Below are 17,454 nucleotides of genomic sequence, written 5' to 3' on the forward strand. Positions count from 1 at the left end.
CGGAGGCAACTGTTCCATCTGTGACCAGGGGTTAGACTCTCAGTTCAATTCAATTTAGTGACAGACTCTTCAATGTAGTGACAAGCTGTTCCCTTCAACGGGAGAAATACAGAATTCCAGATTGTGTAAATACTCTCCCAGTTATTCACTGACTGTTCTGCAAATAGGGAGAGTGCCGGATGCTTACATACGATCCAGGGTTTTCATTGTGGGTTATGGCCAATGTCAGGAACCTCACGTATTTCTGTAGTTGTTTCAGTGACAGGATTTGTAAGTTTTACAGCTGTCTCCTGCAGGCTTACTGGCTCTGTCAGAAAGCAATAAACCACCACAAGAAGGACGGACAGTACTTCATTTGTGGATTTTTAAAAAAAAGAATCACAAACATTTCTTAAGACGACTGAAGAATAGTTAATAGAATAAATTTTCATTACCAATTGAATTATATCAGACATGTAAACTCCTGTATCCTGACATGAAAGGCACTATACAAATATAATGTGTTGTTGTTGTTGTATACTACATCTGAAACAGTCTTCCCTGATATTTAATTCAATTGGTTACTCACTCCATGGCTGTTTGCGGGACTTTGCCATGCACAAAATGGCTGCCTCATTCTCCCACAAAATATATAGACACTCCACATTACAGTGTATCCTATTAAGCATTTTGATGACATAATAAGGTGCTATATCAAATGCAAGGATTATTACCATCTACATAATTGGGTGAAACTTGTGGCTGTTCATAATTCATTCTATGTAATAATTTCACACTGAATGCATTATGAAACACCACAAATTTCATCCTTAGGTATTATTATAATGATCCCTGCATTTAGTGTATATTATATTCCACTGTTGTAAGGAGGACTCTGTTTTTCCAGTTTTTCTACAGCTAAGAATGAGATCTTGATTTTCCATTTCAGTAAGAATCATAGACTCACTCACGAAAGGTGACTGTTACTGTTGCCCTATTAAAGATATCAACTCCCTTTGAGCCTCTCAGTAACAAAATTAGACCCTCAGTTCTATCCATGAATTTGCAATCTAAGTTACTCCTCTTCTCAAAATTTACCCTGTATGACCTTGCTAATATAACATTGAGCTAATAGAAACATACTGAGTGCTTTGGTAAAATGACACCAGCACAAAATTAAAGGACAAAAGAACCCTGTGAGTGTATATTGCCCATAACACAAAAACCTTAGAGAGACAAACAAGTCAAACAATTGAAGGTGTATTTCGCTTGGCTCTCGTCTGACTCACTTGCATAATCAGTCAGTATCCGCAGGCATAGTTCTATTGAAGACGAGTGTCAGGATACTACCAAACGTAGGCAGGTCAGACAACCATTTTGAAAAATGTGGCAGCCATCTTATTCAGCTTAGAGGTGTGGGAGGGAAATGTTTGACACAAGCAGGGGTGTTTTTACAGCATGATTTGGATCCATAAACTAAACTAAAACTAGCTTCCCCAATGTCTTTGCGGTCTGTTTTTGTTTTTTAGAATTACCCCACACAACTTGGTTCTGCAAGTAGACAGGTGAATCACAGGCGTCTGTTTATGAAGGCCTCAATTCAAACTAAGTGGCTGAAAATAAGTTGCTGCTGCCATCACTTCCTGCATGTTGTGCAGCTGAATCACTTCCTGCATGTTGTACTTGGGCACTATGGGTATGAAGTCCTGCTGTTGTTACTTCCTTTGCAAAGTAACAAAGTGTAAGGCACTTCCTGCACACAGGCAGTATGCAGAAAATGAGATCAGCAATGTTTCCTTTGCATATTGGGAAGGAAGTGACGTCAGCAGCAACCTGATATCCCAGAAGTTGAATATTTTTTGGGATGGGACGCTGACTAGCCAGCCAGAAGCCGGATATGCCCTGTTTGCTTCTGGTATAGTGAGGTCCACAGTAGATCTACGCATTAAGAAAACCTGGGCTGAACTGTGGTGACTTCTAGCAGAATGTTCTGAATGGTTTGAAAGGATCATTCTCTTATCCGAAACTCATTCAGCAGCTGAACACTGAGAAAAACTAAATGAAGGTTGATACAGTTACATTGCTTTTTAAAATGAAGCGATGTATTCAGCTTAGAACCCGATGAAACAAAAACATTTCAGCACAAGAAGGGGCCATTCATCTCATTGTGTCTGTGCCACTGTTAACTGTTTTTATAAATCACCCTTTATTGATTAATCTCACTTTCCAATTCTTTCTCCACAAGAACATTTAGAATGATCTGGTTTTGTTAGGATGATACAGGTGGATGTTATATCTAGGAAGTCAAAACCCTGTGCTGACTGGAGAGTATCACTGTGTGTCTGGCTTTCCACACACGTTGCTATCAGGCTGGCAAGTGGAGGAGGTTTCAGCCATCAGTCAGCTTGAAGACTGCCTTCATAGTATCCTCAGTAAATGAAAGCAGAACACTGCATCAGTAACATCAACCATCCTGGGAGACTGGCCAAAGACTTTCCTTGAAATCTGAGGTCAATAGCTTGTCACATCAGACATCTTGAAGATTCATGCTGGCTAACGTGTAAGCTCGGTTCAGCAGTCAATTGGGGTCAATGTGTTTGTGATCTTGGATACTTCCAAGAGTGGGTCAGTGACCTACAGCTTATTAACAACAGTCATTAATAAAGAAGCTCCACCAGTGTCAAACTCGCAATATTTGCTAGCTGGACTCTCACAAGATTTGTATCCAGATGTCACGTTGACCTGTAAGACCTCCGCTCTCGAGGCTACCCCAAAATCTGAAACTGACTGTTACGCAGTGAGGTTTCTACCTAGTGTTCTCTGTGAAGTATGACAAAGAACTGTAGGTAAAAACATGGCATACAATATTCATTAAAACTTCAGTCACTTCGACAGAGAGGCTCATTGGTTTCACGTTTTATACAGATCAAAAATTCATAAATCGAGGCAATGAGGAGAGGGAGATGAATACACACGACAGTCACAAAGACTGTAACATAAATCGCTCGACTGGCAGCATTGCTTGTTCCTGGTTCTAATACAATTTTTTGATGATTTTTACCTGTTGTAGTGTAAACAAGACTCAAACATCATAGTATACAGATCCTCCAAATCTCAGTTAATTCTAAAGCACTGTCCCCACCATGTCCCACCCCATCACACAGGGATCTCACTTGCCCGAGCGAGGATCACACTTTCCTGCAAGGGAACCAAAGCTAAAATTTAATCTACAATCCCCTCCTGCTGATACTTTGGAAAACATGCCATAAAAGCAGCACTAAAATAAACAAAACCTTAAGTCCTTGGAACTAATTATATTTTGTTTTGAATATATTTGTAAAATATGGCTTAGATGCTCCAAAACAGGACATTTATTTGCAATTTTGCAGCACCTAAATTTGCAGACATCAAACTCGAAGAGACTCTTAAAAGGTACTTTAAAAATCATAAATTCCACTACCAAAATCAGATGGTTACATTTCTATAGAAGAAAACGTATTAAATTGTCTGTGCTTTATCTAGTGAGATGGTATGAAGTTTTTTAATCTCAGTGTTAGCAACAGTATCATAAATTGTCCAAGTCAGAAGTAGCCTCTTATCTGTTGGAACAATAACAAAAGTTCACAACTTGGCTGCAAACTCCAGTCCGTGTTGCCAAATGTTTGCCATTGCATTAAAACACAGAATCTCACTGGGGAAGTACACTGGGGAAGTAGAAAGGAAATTAATTGAGAAATGGAGAACTGGGGTTGTCACTTCTCATAAACAACAAAGCCCTTTTTATTAAGTGCAGAAACAGAAAGTAAATTGCACGGTTGGGTTAACTTCTTACCTTACCAAACTTTTGTGCATACGATCCTGTGAGCAGTGAATGAAAGATGATGATCGTCTCATCTAGATCCCACACAAATACTCGCTGTAAATGCAGGAATAAACAAACAGTTAAATACTGTAATAATTTCTATTTACTGTATTTGCAATTCAGAGAATCATTGAATGTTACAGCCAGTTGGCTCATCAACATCAAAAGCTGTTACTTTTCCGTATATATGGCACTTAATTTATCTCACTCTCCTGTTCGTCTCTCATACTCTCTAATATTCTTTTTCAAACATTGATCAAACTAACCTTGAAAAGAAATTTTCAAACTGTCCAATCTGGTATGGTTAAAAAACAAAAAAGGAATAGGACAAAGCTGTAGCAGTGAGATTTTTTTTGTGCTCAGTTAAGGTGAAGTAAAGCCATTAATAACAGCAGACTACTTGTACATACATAAGGTGAGTGTGCTACACAAGGCACAGTGACAGTGAGTCAGTTACCACCAAGGATCAATAAGGAACCTCGGCTGTGGCACCAGCAGACCAATCTTCCTATTGACCCAATGGACATTAAAGCATCGAGAAAACAAGAGTGGAAACAAAAAAGGAGCTAATGTAGCTGAGTCACTGCCATATTGTTTATGGCCGGGAGCAGCAATCTCAGCAAGCCATGACTCCCGCTAAGAGCTGTGCAACAGTTTTCCCACGTAATAAATAAAATGATAATTCCACACAATTTATTTAACTGCACTACTGGTACTGGTACCAATTGTTCCAATTGACTATTCCTGTTAGGAAGTGTGGAGACCACTGCTGGGCTGCGTACAGTCTGCTGAGGAGCCATTACAGCAGCTAAGCCAATTCAACAATTTAAGGGAATGGAATTACTCTCAGAACCCCAGGGAAATATCTAGTAATCAAAGCAGATGAGATTTTTGATTTGCTGCAATGCTATGTACCTCAGTTGTATCTTGGGAGTGTAAGGTTTAGTTCTCCTTGTTTGGAGCTGAACTGGTCCAAGGTGACATGCTTGGCAACGGAATGTCGGAATCAAGCCAGCCCTGTGTGGAGGTCTCGCTGAGCCAGGCGGTCCGCAGTATTCCAGGGCATTGCTGATGACTGCACAGCCAGCCTAGCTCATTGGCAGGACCCGGAAGGGTAGACCAGTCATAGGGGGCAGGGAGTCATCCCACTTAGCTCCTGTTAACCTTACAAACCAAAGTCCTAACCGCTGGGGTGCGGGAAAGCTTGCCAGACAGCGATATCAATGGCAAGCTATATGGTTTTATGGTTAGACTCCAACGCACAGTCTGGGGTCCCCAAGCCTTGGCTCTTACCAACCTGCACCTAATACTTTATGGAACTAGGAAAGTAGAATATATCCCTCCAGGGAGAGGGTGCGCATTCCATTCCAACAATCATTCTCTGGCATTTCCATGTGTAGGTGGGATGCATGGAACTCTCAGCTTGATTTGGATACTCTTAAGCACAGTGATGGGTTTCCATATGCGTCAGACACCTGGCTGACCAAAAAAAAGTTTAGTTGGGAAGTTGGGCAGCGTAAGGATTAGTTTTGAGGAGTTGGGTAACCTTGAGCACTTGAGAACTTGGATCACTATTTACTTGAAAAAGAAGAAAAGGGATTGAGAGGGAGTTTCATCTGATAGATTAGGTAAGAAATTAACTACAAGAAGTCCAGTCTCTGGTGCAGTTTGGTGGGAACGACACATAAATGTCCATTTTTGAAAAAAATACACAAGCGTTTGGTTGCTGTTGAATTAAAAACAATTGTAAAATTAGAAAAGTAGGCAGTACTGAAAACATTGCTTGGAGCAATGAGAGTAAAGGAGAGTGGGGCAGTCCCTATTAAACCAGGATATCTGGTCAGCTGAATGTATTAAATAAACATAAAACATTTATCAGATGCGATTCCTATTACACCAGCTCACATTTCTCGCAGTAAACAGTAATGTCCTTTTCACACACAGAGAATGTTGGGAGGGAAGTGCTAGGAATGAATGTGAATTAGTTCAGTGTTGGCAATGGCTCACTTGATTTTTCACTTTCTTAATAAGGAAATGGATTGCAGCTGAATTAGCAACATATGCCTAGGATTTCTGACTCAGTTAAGCAATGTGCGTGTGTAATTCTGATTACACAAGAGAACACAGAATACCACAACACTGGCCCAGCTGAGCAGGAATCCTGAAGGGCCCTTGCTCTGTTTGCAAAGTAACGGACAATCTTTTTGTAATGTTATGTGATGATGCCACCAGAAATAAAAGGGAGTCTTGCATCAAATACATTCCCACAGCACATGTCATTTGCTGTAGTTAGTGAGGCTCCAGCCTCGCGGTTTGCACCATTTCAGAGCTGGTTTGTGAGTTGCATTAAATCGATGTTTTGAGAGTTAAATGTAATTAGGATTCCACAAACTGGTACTGAAATGCTGGGATGTACACGGATGCTGCCAGCTGGCTCAATGGCTGCCAAAAGTGGATTTGGGCAAAACCATCTAAGACCAAATCAGAGGTGGGGATGTTCCTCCCCAGATGTTATCCTGGGAGCTTCTCCAGGAGCAGAAAATCCCCCAATGCGATATCACATTATAAACTGCCTCACGGCTGTGACTTCAAGTGCTCTTTATTACCATCAGTCTCCTCACCTGTGTAGTTCACAATGTTCAGAAGAGCTTGGGAATTGGAAACAAGAAAATGACTCATTCATGTTACAAAATAAAGAATTTCAATTTATGCCAATTCAAACCAACTGAATGGATCCAAAAGTCTGAACTGATCCGTGCAGATCACACCATTTTAGCAGCTACAATAGGTTGTGAAGGAGGACTGGTGCTCATAACTGACCTGGACAAATCCAGTAGATCCACAGACCCTGGCTATCCAACCACTTGTGGGATGTAAAGAATTTAAGCAGAAATTGGGATTTTCACCTACTTCTTCTGTGTTTGATTTAAAAATGTTTTAATAAATGTCTCGGGAGAGACCGTCGCTGTCTGCACCATCCCAAATACATGGTATAAGGTTAATCCTCCTGATTTCTTTCATTGCAAAACCAGGGTATGACAGATCAATGTAATTTCATTTTTTTTGCCATAATATCTTTTGGCATTTGTTAAGTTTGCCTATAAAACATAGTCACAATTCTAGTAAATCCTTTGAAAAGTCCTCTGACATGAAATGTAACGATTACTATTATTATAGTATTGAATGGGAATAGAAATTCTTATTTTATTCATCGCCGTTGACCACCAAAGGGCTTTTCTCTCCTTTACTCTCTTCACACTGCCTGTGACTGTAACCATAGGAAAATTGTTCTCCTTTACTCTCCTCATGTTACTCTCTCTATGTCAGCAAACATTGCAATTAGAAAGGATCATCGCTTACATTACACTCTGCAGGGACTTCCTACTCATTCATACAGAGAACCTTTCATTATTTCATTGTGGCGGGAAAGCCTTTATGAACATCAGGTTTGAGACCAATCCATCTGATGGATAAGAAGGAAAACCGAGGGAAAAAGTAACTGAGTTTTTTAGGTCAGTCAGTATCCAAACTTAGCAGCTTAGTATGTGGTAATTTTTATTTTGTCTTGTATACTTATCTGTGCTATTACCCTGAATGAGTTGATTTGCACTGAATGGTGCAAAGAGCATGCTGGCTGAAATCAGGAGATAGGTTAAAGAGGGACTATTAACTCCTTTGGTTGGGCTGAGTTCCTGGGACAGGCAGGAATAACCTATTTCTGAAAACTCCGCTTTTGTTTCCAATATTGTTCACTGGGAAAGTATGTGGTGCAGCGAGAATAGTTGCAATGTTCTGTTTGCAGCCCCATCTCCACTTGTATAAAAATAAATTATTTTCCTATGGCTACAGTCATGGAAAGAATGTCATATCATCACTAATCCCATGTTGCTTCTTGTGTGAGGCAATGTAAAAAGGTTGGTAGAACACTCTTCTGGTGAAGTGACACTGCTTTATTAACTAATATATTTAGTAACATTCCTCTCAGAGGGCCCCTGTTAGAATTTTCAGATGGTACAGACCATAGAACTATAGACATTTACAGCCCAGAAGAAGGCCATTTGGCCCACTGTATCTGTCATGGTAGGATAATGGGGAAAAAACAATCATCATAAAATGGTCATGAAAAATACACCTTTTTTTAATAAAAATGCTATGAAATGTTATTTGTGTGCAGTGTTAAATGCATCATTTCAGTAACATAAATAACTCCATGGAGAAAGAGCAGAGAACTGGGATTAAGATGGATGGCTTTATGCAAAAGCAAACACTAAGATGGAAAAATGGGCCAATGGCTTCCAACTGAGTCCGTGTTTCTATGGTTCTATGGATGAGCGGCTGAGATATCCCCATGATGCAGCTGCTGGAGGTTAATTTACTTTAATTGCTTCCTTTTGCTAAAGAGGGAAAAACAAGTCCTGAAAAATAGTATAGATTTGGAAGTGTTTGGAATGGTCCCACCATTGTGCCTGACCAGGGCCACCTGTCAGGAACAAAACCGCCTCACATAGCAGTTTTCCCGCATAGATTTAAGAAAATTGCTTTGTGTAGCACAGTTTCGGAAAGATCACTTCATCTTTTAGATCCAATTAACACAATCATGCCTGCCATCCATTCCCTGAAAAATTCATGTTATCTTAAACTTTCATCAATTAAAGTCAGGGCTTACCTCCAAGTCATTGTCAGGAGGTGGTGATGGATTGTTCTTCCTGCCCCTTCCCCGCGACTTTGACCCTGAACTCCTACATGTTCGCTCATCCATGTCTTTGATTGGTGTTGATGGACTCTGCACTGTATCAAACTCCCCTGTAAAAGCGACCATTCACATTACAGCTATCACACTGAGGGTTTTTGCCAGAAGCCGCTCAAGACAATCTGCTGTCCTTTGCAAAACCTCAGTGTTCTGCTCCCCTCCTATCCCTTTAGAGGCTTGATAGCTTTAACTTAAGAGAGATGAATTTACCTTAAAACAGCTATAGACGGCACAACCACGCAGCACTCACTGCAGCCCCGCCCGTTTCAACTTCGCCGGTCAAGTATTCAAAAACAAATCCCAGAAATCTGCCACTCTAGGCAGCTGCTTAGTTTGCCTATAACTAGAGAGGCCCCTGGTTTCTGTGTATGAGGCACGAGAGCCTCACACAAGCCCACACTGCAGCCGTAACAAAACAAGTGCTGAGAAGTGCATGGCAATGGGTTTGACAGTAGTTGAATAATTGCATATACAAAATACAGCAGACACAAAAAAGCAAACAGTTGAGGATATTTATTTAACTGTTACCACAGGACAAACTATTAAAGCTCTGTGAAGTGGAGCTTTAGCATTGTATTCTTTTACCGCACATTTGCACTGACTATTTGAAAATCTTGGGAGGCACCAAGTCAAGCACAAATTCAAATTATAACCCAAATTGGTACAACAAATTATAGATTGTGAGAAATGTATTTTTACTCCACCCATTCTAGATACTGTTATTTTTATGCATGGAAGCTCATTGGGTACTTCTAAGGATTAAAACCTTAACATATGGTTGTCTACATTCAGATCCATGTGGCTTATATATATTGTAAGGGTATCTCTATGTAGTAATAGGGTAATCCAAGATTCCAAATCTACCTTCTAAGCCCAGTGATTGAAATAGTTAGTGTTGCGGTAAAAAAAAACTGCTCGTTTTTCTAAAGGGATCATTGGAAAGGCGACAATGGAGTTTGGTTATAAAGCAAGATAATGAGTGTAAGGTTGTGGACAAAATGAAAGTGGCTAAAAATGTTAAACTAAAGTCAACAAACACAAGATCTTTTGGGGAAAGTCCTACAAGGCCAAAGCCAAATTGTTCAGAATCAGTATTTTCTCTGTTACAATTCTTACCCGAGAGCAGATCACACTCGAAGGGCATCTAGGGCAGTAAGAGTAACTGCTGAGCACGCAGACCAAGAATCCCACATAATTACCCATGTTTAGTGAGTGAAACTGAAGGGTGTTACAGAAAAATGTTAACAGGAAACAGAACAGGTTTTAAAGCACTTATTGTTATGTCTCAATAATGAAAAACAGTCTAACTCTCTGGAATGGAAAAAGAAAAATGTCCTTGATTGAAGAAGAATGATAAGCTTTCTTAATCAAAAACCTGTAAGGCTGCCAAAGACAACTGGAAAAAAAGACTTTAGATTCAAGAATGTTCCACTTTCTCAAGGAAGCTTTGATATCAGAGTTCAAATACCTGCTATCACAACAGTCACAACTGGAATAATACAGAAAATGCCATTTTTTTCACACTGCAATGTGAATGGAAAGTTCTGCCTTCCTTGAAAATAAAATAAGGCGCTTTGAAAAACAGTGAATGGCTCTGATGCTTGAGCCGTTTTATGATCTATTTTAACTATGAAAATATATTAACAGTAACATTTGAATAAAATCCTATCACCGATTATAGAACTCTCAAACAAAACAAACACATCATACTGTTATTCCGCAGATGATGATGTTGAACCCTGAACAACACAAGTTTTCAGACAGCTTTTGCTGCTCATGCAGTATTTACTAAATTGAAAACCTGCTTCTATTTAAGTCAACCTGGCTTTATTCACTTTATGGCTAAGCCTCAACATCACACACCATATAATAAAAAAAGAACCATACAAATCTATCAACAGCGTGCTTATTGTCCTGTGTGCTTTTCTATCTACTTGTACCAAAGACAATTTTTCTGGTTACATCCCATAACCCAATGCCTCTCTGTGCATAGTTGAGTGTATGACTTGGATCCCAACTGGAACTCATTTATAACTAAATCCCAATGTGAGGGACTAACGGCCTTTGTGTGAGTCTTACTGTAGAAATACAGGCTTCTGCTTTCAGGAGCAAGTGCAGCAATCAGTGGTGAAGTCATTGTTTTGACCAGTGTAAACTAAACTGCTGAATTTCTCTTTTTTTCTCTCTTGCTCTTCCCCCCACCCCCATTTATACCTTCAAAACCCAACTTGCACCTTAAACTTTGCACAAAATAAAATACACACATTCTTGTCCACTGGAACTCCCTCCCACTCCACAACAACTTATCAATCAGAATAAAATTAAATCCATCAAAGTTCAATGGTTAGGATCTTATATGAGAGGTAAATTGATTCAAGCCACGTTGCCTGCCATTGTTACAGTTGCCTCCATTGTAGCATTGAAAAATAACATGAAGACATTTAAATTTAAAAAGTATGAAAAGAAATGAGTAAAAAATGAGATCCGTTATTGGGTTAACTTAAACCAGACACATTCCATCTTTGTCAAAAGAGCAGCATTGATCATTTAGAAATGCCAACTTGGGAGAGAAATTCTACCTTAGTCTAAATTTATTCTACTTATGTATCATTTCAGAGCGTCCAAAAAGTAGCAAATTCTAAAATACAGCCTTCTTTCTGAAGCCGGTTTTCTGTAAGTTATTTTAAAACTAGAGAAAATAGAATTCCGAGTTAAGACTGATTCAACAATTTGTCAAAATGTGGATGCTCTAAATTGCCTCATAAAAAGATTAAATCTAGACTCGGGTGGAATTCCTGACTATAGAGTTACAGAGGAAAAGGAAGCTCATTACCTCCAGGTAGATCTGTGGCTGGTTGACTTGTGATAGTGGGAGGTTCCTGCAGCTGATATGTTGTTGATGACGAAGAGGTGCCATCAGTATCATTTGAGGTCATGTATGTGCCGTATGTTGAGGCTGGATAATACTGTGCATATTGGTTTTGGCCAAATGCAGTGTAGGAAGGGTAATCCTAAAACAGCAACAGGCAGCTTTAAGCAACACCTTCTGGATTTCACCTGTAATTATTTGCTTAACACTGTGCGGTCATATATCAATGCAGGTGCTGCAACATTGCTGGAAGTCATGAAAGAACTTCAGTTAAGCCAAATCATGCTCTGCATGGATACATGACGCATTAACCAGAAGAAAATGTTTCCCACCAAACTGAGATTATATTGGATAAAAATACAAAACAGCATCCCCTTGGATAGGGAGAGGTGGGAAGAAAGATCAGCCAGTGTTCCCAGTCCTGATTAGTGCTGTGCCCCCCTACTGGAGCTGTGTATGTGGCAGGGGCAGGGGATGGTAATTCAGCCTGAGTCTAAACATGGGTTGAATTTTTCCCTGGTTGAGGGCAGGTGTTTGCTGGGCTTTGAGGATTCTGCAGTATAACAGACTGCTGACACTCACTGTCCAGGCTCATGCATGAACAACAGCTTTTTATGTGAGGGCAGAGTGGTGATGATGGTTATCCCACTGTTACACAGGGCAGACCCTTCAGAAGAACAGAGATCCTGAAGAAAATTAGGGAGAGAAAAAAAGTGCATACCTGCTGGGAACTGTTGAAGTTTGTTGAGTTGGAGACTGAATTGCTGCTTGCATAAATGCCCGATGATGGTGTGAAACTAGAACCTATAATCAAAAGAAGCAGCACATTTAGAAATCTTGAACGTCTCATAGACTTCCATTTGTCACAGTAAGTGCTGTAGGTGTAAGTACTAAGCGTAATAGCCTATCTGTGTAATAGGTTAAAGACATCTCCCAAAAGACCACAGAAAAGAATAAAAGGGACAAAAATCGAATCCACACTTCTATACATCAGGAAAAGGACAGCATAATGTGTAATGATCTAGACATCAAGTAATCCTGGTACAACCTTACTCTCAGTCTTGGAACTCATATGACTTTGCAGTGTTAAAATTATTTGAAAATCACTACCAAATGTTCTCTCACTCTCTCTTCATATAATGTATTTTGTGTTGATTTGGTGCAGCAATAGCACCAGATCAACACTAAATGAACAGTGTAAGGTGAGCTTGGTTTGTGATCTTGAAGAAAATTGCAGTGAAATTTTTCCCCCCAACCAGTTGAAGGAGCTGGTTTCTCCCAGAAATCAAGTGCACTGCCTCATTGGAAATGGACAGTAGGAATTAATTTAGCTTACACTCAAAATTCTCTCCTTAAAACTTCCTTGAGCAGTCCAATGGCTCACATAATAACTTTTAAGGGAACATTCTTAGCGTAACTGAAAAGCTAGGAACACGTTAACATTAAAAAAACTTCTGGGTGGCAGTTCTTCTGTGTCAAACAAGGTTTGCAGAAATACCAATGCTGTTTCCCTCCAATGCTGAGAATGTTTTTTAAATAGCTTCCAGCAGTGCACAGTGGCATTTGCATTAAAACCAATCACAGCGACACACAAGACAGGAAGGGTTCAGGTGCCAGAGAGCCTCCATTTACTGCCACCCTGGAATGGCAGCATCCCCAGAATGAGCTGCTGTGGTCAGAAGAGGAAACCCCAAGGAATTTGACAATGAGTCAGGCTTTGGTTTTGTTTCAGACTCTTTACTCTCAGGTTTGCTAGGAGGCAGCACAATGAACTAGTTTTACTGATTGGTGCAAGAAACTACTGTGCAGTCAACTTATGTGCAATTCAACAGTTAGTGCTCAACAACCTATCTGATGCAATTGGGTAGCAGTTTAAGTAGGTTATTCTCTTGTATGTGCCACCAACTGAACAGTGATCAGAATTAGGATATACTGTATTTTGGGTATTTAATGTTAATTAAAAATTAGTCGAGTTTTGGGACCATAACTCCAAAGAAACTGAAATCAACAAGATGCCAATTTTGAATTTTTCTTAAAGAAAATCTGTTTCAGTGTACTTTTTATTTCTATGCTGAGCATGAAATCTATCAGGGCATCTCTTGTAGCTCAAGTTCACAATATCACACCTAAGTCTTCAGCTGGAATTGGAAAATTTAATAAAATATCTTTTAGATTTACAACCACAATGGCTTGGCTTCTCTCGTCTTTCAACAATTCCCTAACACTTCAAATTTGCAAGAGACTAAACTTAGGGCAAAATAATGCAACTCTGGTTCAACAGTCCCAGAGCTCATTAGTTCTGGATGGAAGTTCTGGTCCAAATGTAACTACTGCGAAAGAATGGAGTAATAGGGCTGCCAGTAATATTGTTTTATATACAAGACTAAAATAAACTTCTTTCTTACACCAAAACATTTTAATCACATCTCAGGCTCATTTTGGCAGCTGAAATTTTCAAACTTTAGCCGAGGTTAAAAAAAATTGTTCCTCCTCTTCTGAAAGTGCTGATGGTTTTGCTAATAGCGCTGTGTCTTGGATACCAGCCATCCCTCCTCACAGTACTTAAGCGGCTATTCAATACCCACCAGCCCAGGATTGGACAGCAGTGGACAGCTGAGTCCACACATTCGCAATTTCCAGCAGGGAGCTCGGGATAACAGTCAGGAGCAGGAACCATGGCTGATTTTCTCCTCCATAATCCACAAAGTGCTGAGACCAAATGTAGCACCTCTACTGCTGCGCTGGCTCAGACCAGAATTTGAGCTTCTGATTTGCACAGCTTATTGCTACTCTGTTCCATAATAGTGATAGAAATACTAAACACTAACAATTAGGTGAATTGAACAACCATCAGCGTCTTCCAGTCTGTACTAAACATTTTGCTTCTTACTGGGCTTTGACATGTTTGAAGCAGTTTCACATGGAGGCAAGCTGTCAGAAGAAGCATTATTATTTAACAGTGAAACTCTTCAAAGCAACAATAAGTATAAATAAGGTTTAATTACAGAGTTAAAAATACACAAGAAATGTTTGAGAATTGTATATTACAGAATTGATTCCTGTTTTGGGCAGAATTACTGTAACAGATTTCCAAATTACAAATGTTAGAATTTGTTTATTATCATGTCCAATGTTGATGGGACCATCACTGAGACTTACAAGTCTAACTGGTGGCATAACAAATATTATTTTCTACTAGTGTCTGCCATATTTCAAGAACAAATTCTTAACTAGTAATTGATTGACTCAGGGAGTTCATCCAGCAAATAGTTAAGCTGTCCAGATCAGAAAGGACACTCCCAGTCAATGTTTACACATGAGGAACGAGCAATTGGGTAAAGTTTGGGAACTGTGGCCCCATAGAAGAAAAATATTCATAACTGTCAGAAATGTGAACACAAGACTAAATTGGCCCAACAGTATTTATGACACAGGGGTTTAAAATGTGGGATTCACAACAGGATTCCAAAAAGATTTGTAAATATAAATTCCTGCAGCTATGTCATGCCAACCCTTGGGAGCTCCAGAGCTCCAATGTGAACAGGAGGAGATTTGCTGTAATTGCAACAGAAACAGAGACAAGAGCAATAAACATGATTCAAATCAGAGAATATATTTTTGTGTTTTGCAGATGGGTGGGGAGAGTACACAGGGGAAGGAATAATGAGAATCTCTTTCTAATTCCAGGGATATACAGGTTGACCAAAAAGTCATGACAACTACCATATTATCTAAAAAAACACACAATTTCTTTAAGACTGATTAGACATTGTAATGGTATCATGACTTTTTGGTCACCCTGTATAGTTTCCTTGTAAAAAAATGAAAGTTGAGGAAATAACTGAAAGATGATAGCAAAGAGTTTGTAGATGGAATGTTTCCATAGAAATATAAGAAAATGAATTGATCAGGCTACAGAATGATTCTGTCAGCACAATAGCACTTTAAATCTCTCCATTATCATTCTGAGAGCTTGAAATTGGAGAATGTAACTGCTATTAAAAATCAATATCTCTCCATTTGGAATAAGGAATAACATGACTGAAGCCAAAAAGCAAATCAATGTGACAAGGGCACATTGATGAAGGAAACGGCACACACTAACCTTGCATTTGATAGGAATATGGTGTTTGGCCTGGCTGAGGTGTGCTAAACCCTGGGCTGTAACTAAGGCACCCAGTCTGCAATGCAGATTGTGCTTGTGGTAGTCCTCCCTCTGTTTTGATTCCTGAAAGCAACACAATCAGATAAACCAATAAAACACACATCATGTTCAAGATTCTCTTCCTCACCTTTAAATCCCTCCACACCCTTGCCCCACCCTACCTATGCAACCCTTCTCAAACTGTACCAACCCAGCCGAATGCTCCCTCCGCTCAGCAGCCATTGGCGTGCCCTACCTGACTCGCCATTGGCAGTCAGGCTTTCTCTGGGACTCCATGTGAAGTTCCTCTGACTCACCCCCTCTCTCTCCTCTTTCAAGGTCCTTCTCAAGACTTTCCTCTTTAACCGCGCTTTCATTCACATAAATATAAATTTATTGTACGCGATTGTGATCTCCATTTCTCTCTTCTCTCGATAATAGATTACAACTAAAATGATTTTACACATTAAATAGCTCATATACCATTACAGAAGTGGGTGTCTCACCATAAGCAGGTAGTCCATAGGGCTGGCCTGTTTGAGAATACGCAGTATAAACTGCCGGCTGCTGCATTCCTGAATACTGTGTTTGTCCAGCATAAGCAGTCATTGACTGTGCTGCTGGTGTGGAAAGAATGTGTGGGTATGGCCTAAGGAGAAGAGAAAGCCGATGATGTCAAGCTGTCCACTACAAAAGATTAAAGCATTTTGCAACAGCAGAATCACAAACAGCAACATCTTGATGATTTTTTCCTGGAACACTTCTGCGGTATTACTTAGCGGCATCAATTGATTATAAAGAGCATCATAGCTGGTTTTATTATTCTAGTGAAATCGAATCCTATTTTGCTCTCTTTTATAGCAATAATAAATAAATTTGGCTTCAGAATTAGTCACACTTCAGTTTCCACAGAACATCCACATATGAGTAAATTCCTGAAAGCTTTTCCAACCTTCCCCCACCCCCCACCCCCCACCCTAAGTTCTCTCTGTACTCAGCTAACATTGGGCTTCTTCCTGTACCCAGCCTGATACACCACACCATCGATGAGTGAGCTTTCAGACATTCTGCCCCCACTCCCTGGAACTCCTTCTGTCTCGTAGCTTCTCTCCCCACCTTTTAAAGCCTGTCTCAAAACCTTTCACTTGGACTGTCCTTTCCATCACCTTCCCCTACCCTGCCCTGGCTTAGGTTCTCAGTCAGTTGCGTGAAGCTCTTTTGAGACGTCCTCCCAACATGGAAGATGCTATATACATGTGTGAATTGTTTTTTTGCCCTACGGTTGGCTTAGAAACATCACACTTACTTGGAAGGATAAAGCTGTGGTGAATATTGGTGTATTCCTCTTGGACTGTAGCCACTACTGGTTATTACTGCAGAAAAAAGAAAAGGCAAGTGAAACGTTAAATGACAAGCAGAACAAATGGGTTTGGGATTTTGTGGCACCAATTCAAATTAAGCAGGTGTGAGACAACAGAATAAATTTGAACAATTTGACATCTGCAAAAATAAATGCATGAAACACGGAAAATAACATTTAACATGGTTAAAGGAACTGTAACAAATGCAGATTAAGTTGTGTACAAAAATTGGTGTTTGGAACATTTAATTTAATGTAGTGCTAACTGGGTACATTAGTCCTGCTAAACCACAAGATGCAAACGGCGTAAGGAGTTATGAGAAGTTAGCGTTGACCTCTGTGAGTTTAGTCTTCATTTCAAAACCTCACTTCATGTCAGTTTTTATAATGCAATCATACATCCAGTGGATACGTTAACTCTTTCAGGACCTCAGTAACACTCAAGCAACAAAATAAAACAGCAAACAGAGGTTAGTAAAGAAGTAAATGC

At 39.8% G+C, this 17,454-nt stretch overlaps 1 protein-coding gene across 12 annotated transcripts in view; it reads right to left on the reverse strand.

The window, feature by feature from the left end:
- eya4 (EYA transcriptional coactivator and phosphatase 4) overlaps positions 1-17,454 on the reverse strand; it is a 209,906-nt gene that overhangs the window by 39,615 nt on the left and 152,837 nt on the right. For all 12 annotated transcript variants that reach the window (XM_007903513.2, XM_042332967.1, XM_042332970.1 and 9 more), the window contains 7 exons: positions 16,911-16,977; positions 16,111-16,253; positions 15,566-15,688; positions 12,182-12,264; positions 11,425-11,602; positions 8,508-8,644; positions 3,812-3,895 (listed from right to left, as the gene is read on the reverse strand). In XM_007903513.2, the coding sequence (XP_007901704.1) occupies positions 3,812-3,895; positions 8,508-8,644; positions 11,425-11,602; positions 12,182-12,264; positions 15,566-15,688; positions 16,111-16,253; positions 16,911-16,977 (815 nt within the window). The remainder of the gene's footprint in view (positions 1-3,811; positions 3,896-8,507; positions 8,645-11,424; positions 11,603-12,181; positions 12,265-15,565; positions 15,689-16,110; positions 16,254-16,910; positions 16,978-17,454) is intronic.

This window comes from Callorhinchus milii, unplaced genomic scaffold (genome assembly GCF_018977255.1).
Source record: "Callorhinchus milii isolate IMCB2004 unplaced genomic scaffold, IMCB_Cmil_1.0 Scaffold3, whole genome shotgun sequence".
Lineage (NCBI taxonomy): Eukaryota > Metazoa > Chordata > Chondrichthyes > Chimaeriformes > Callorhinchidae > Callorhinchus > Callorhinchus milii.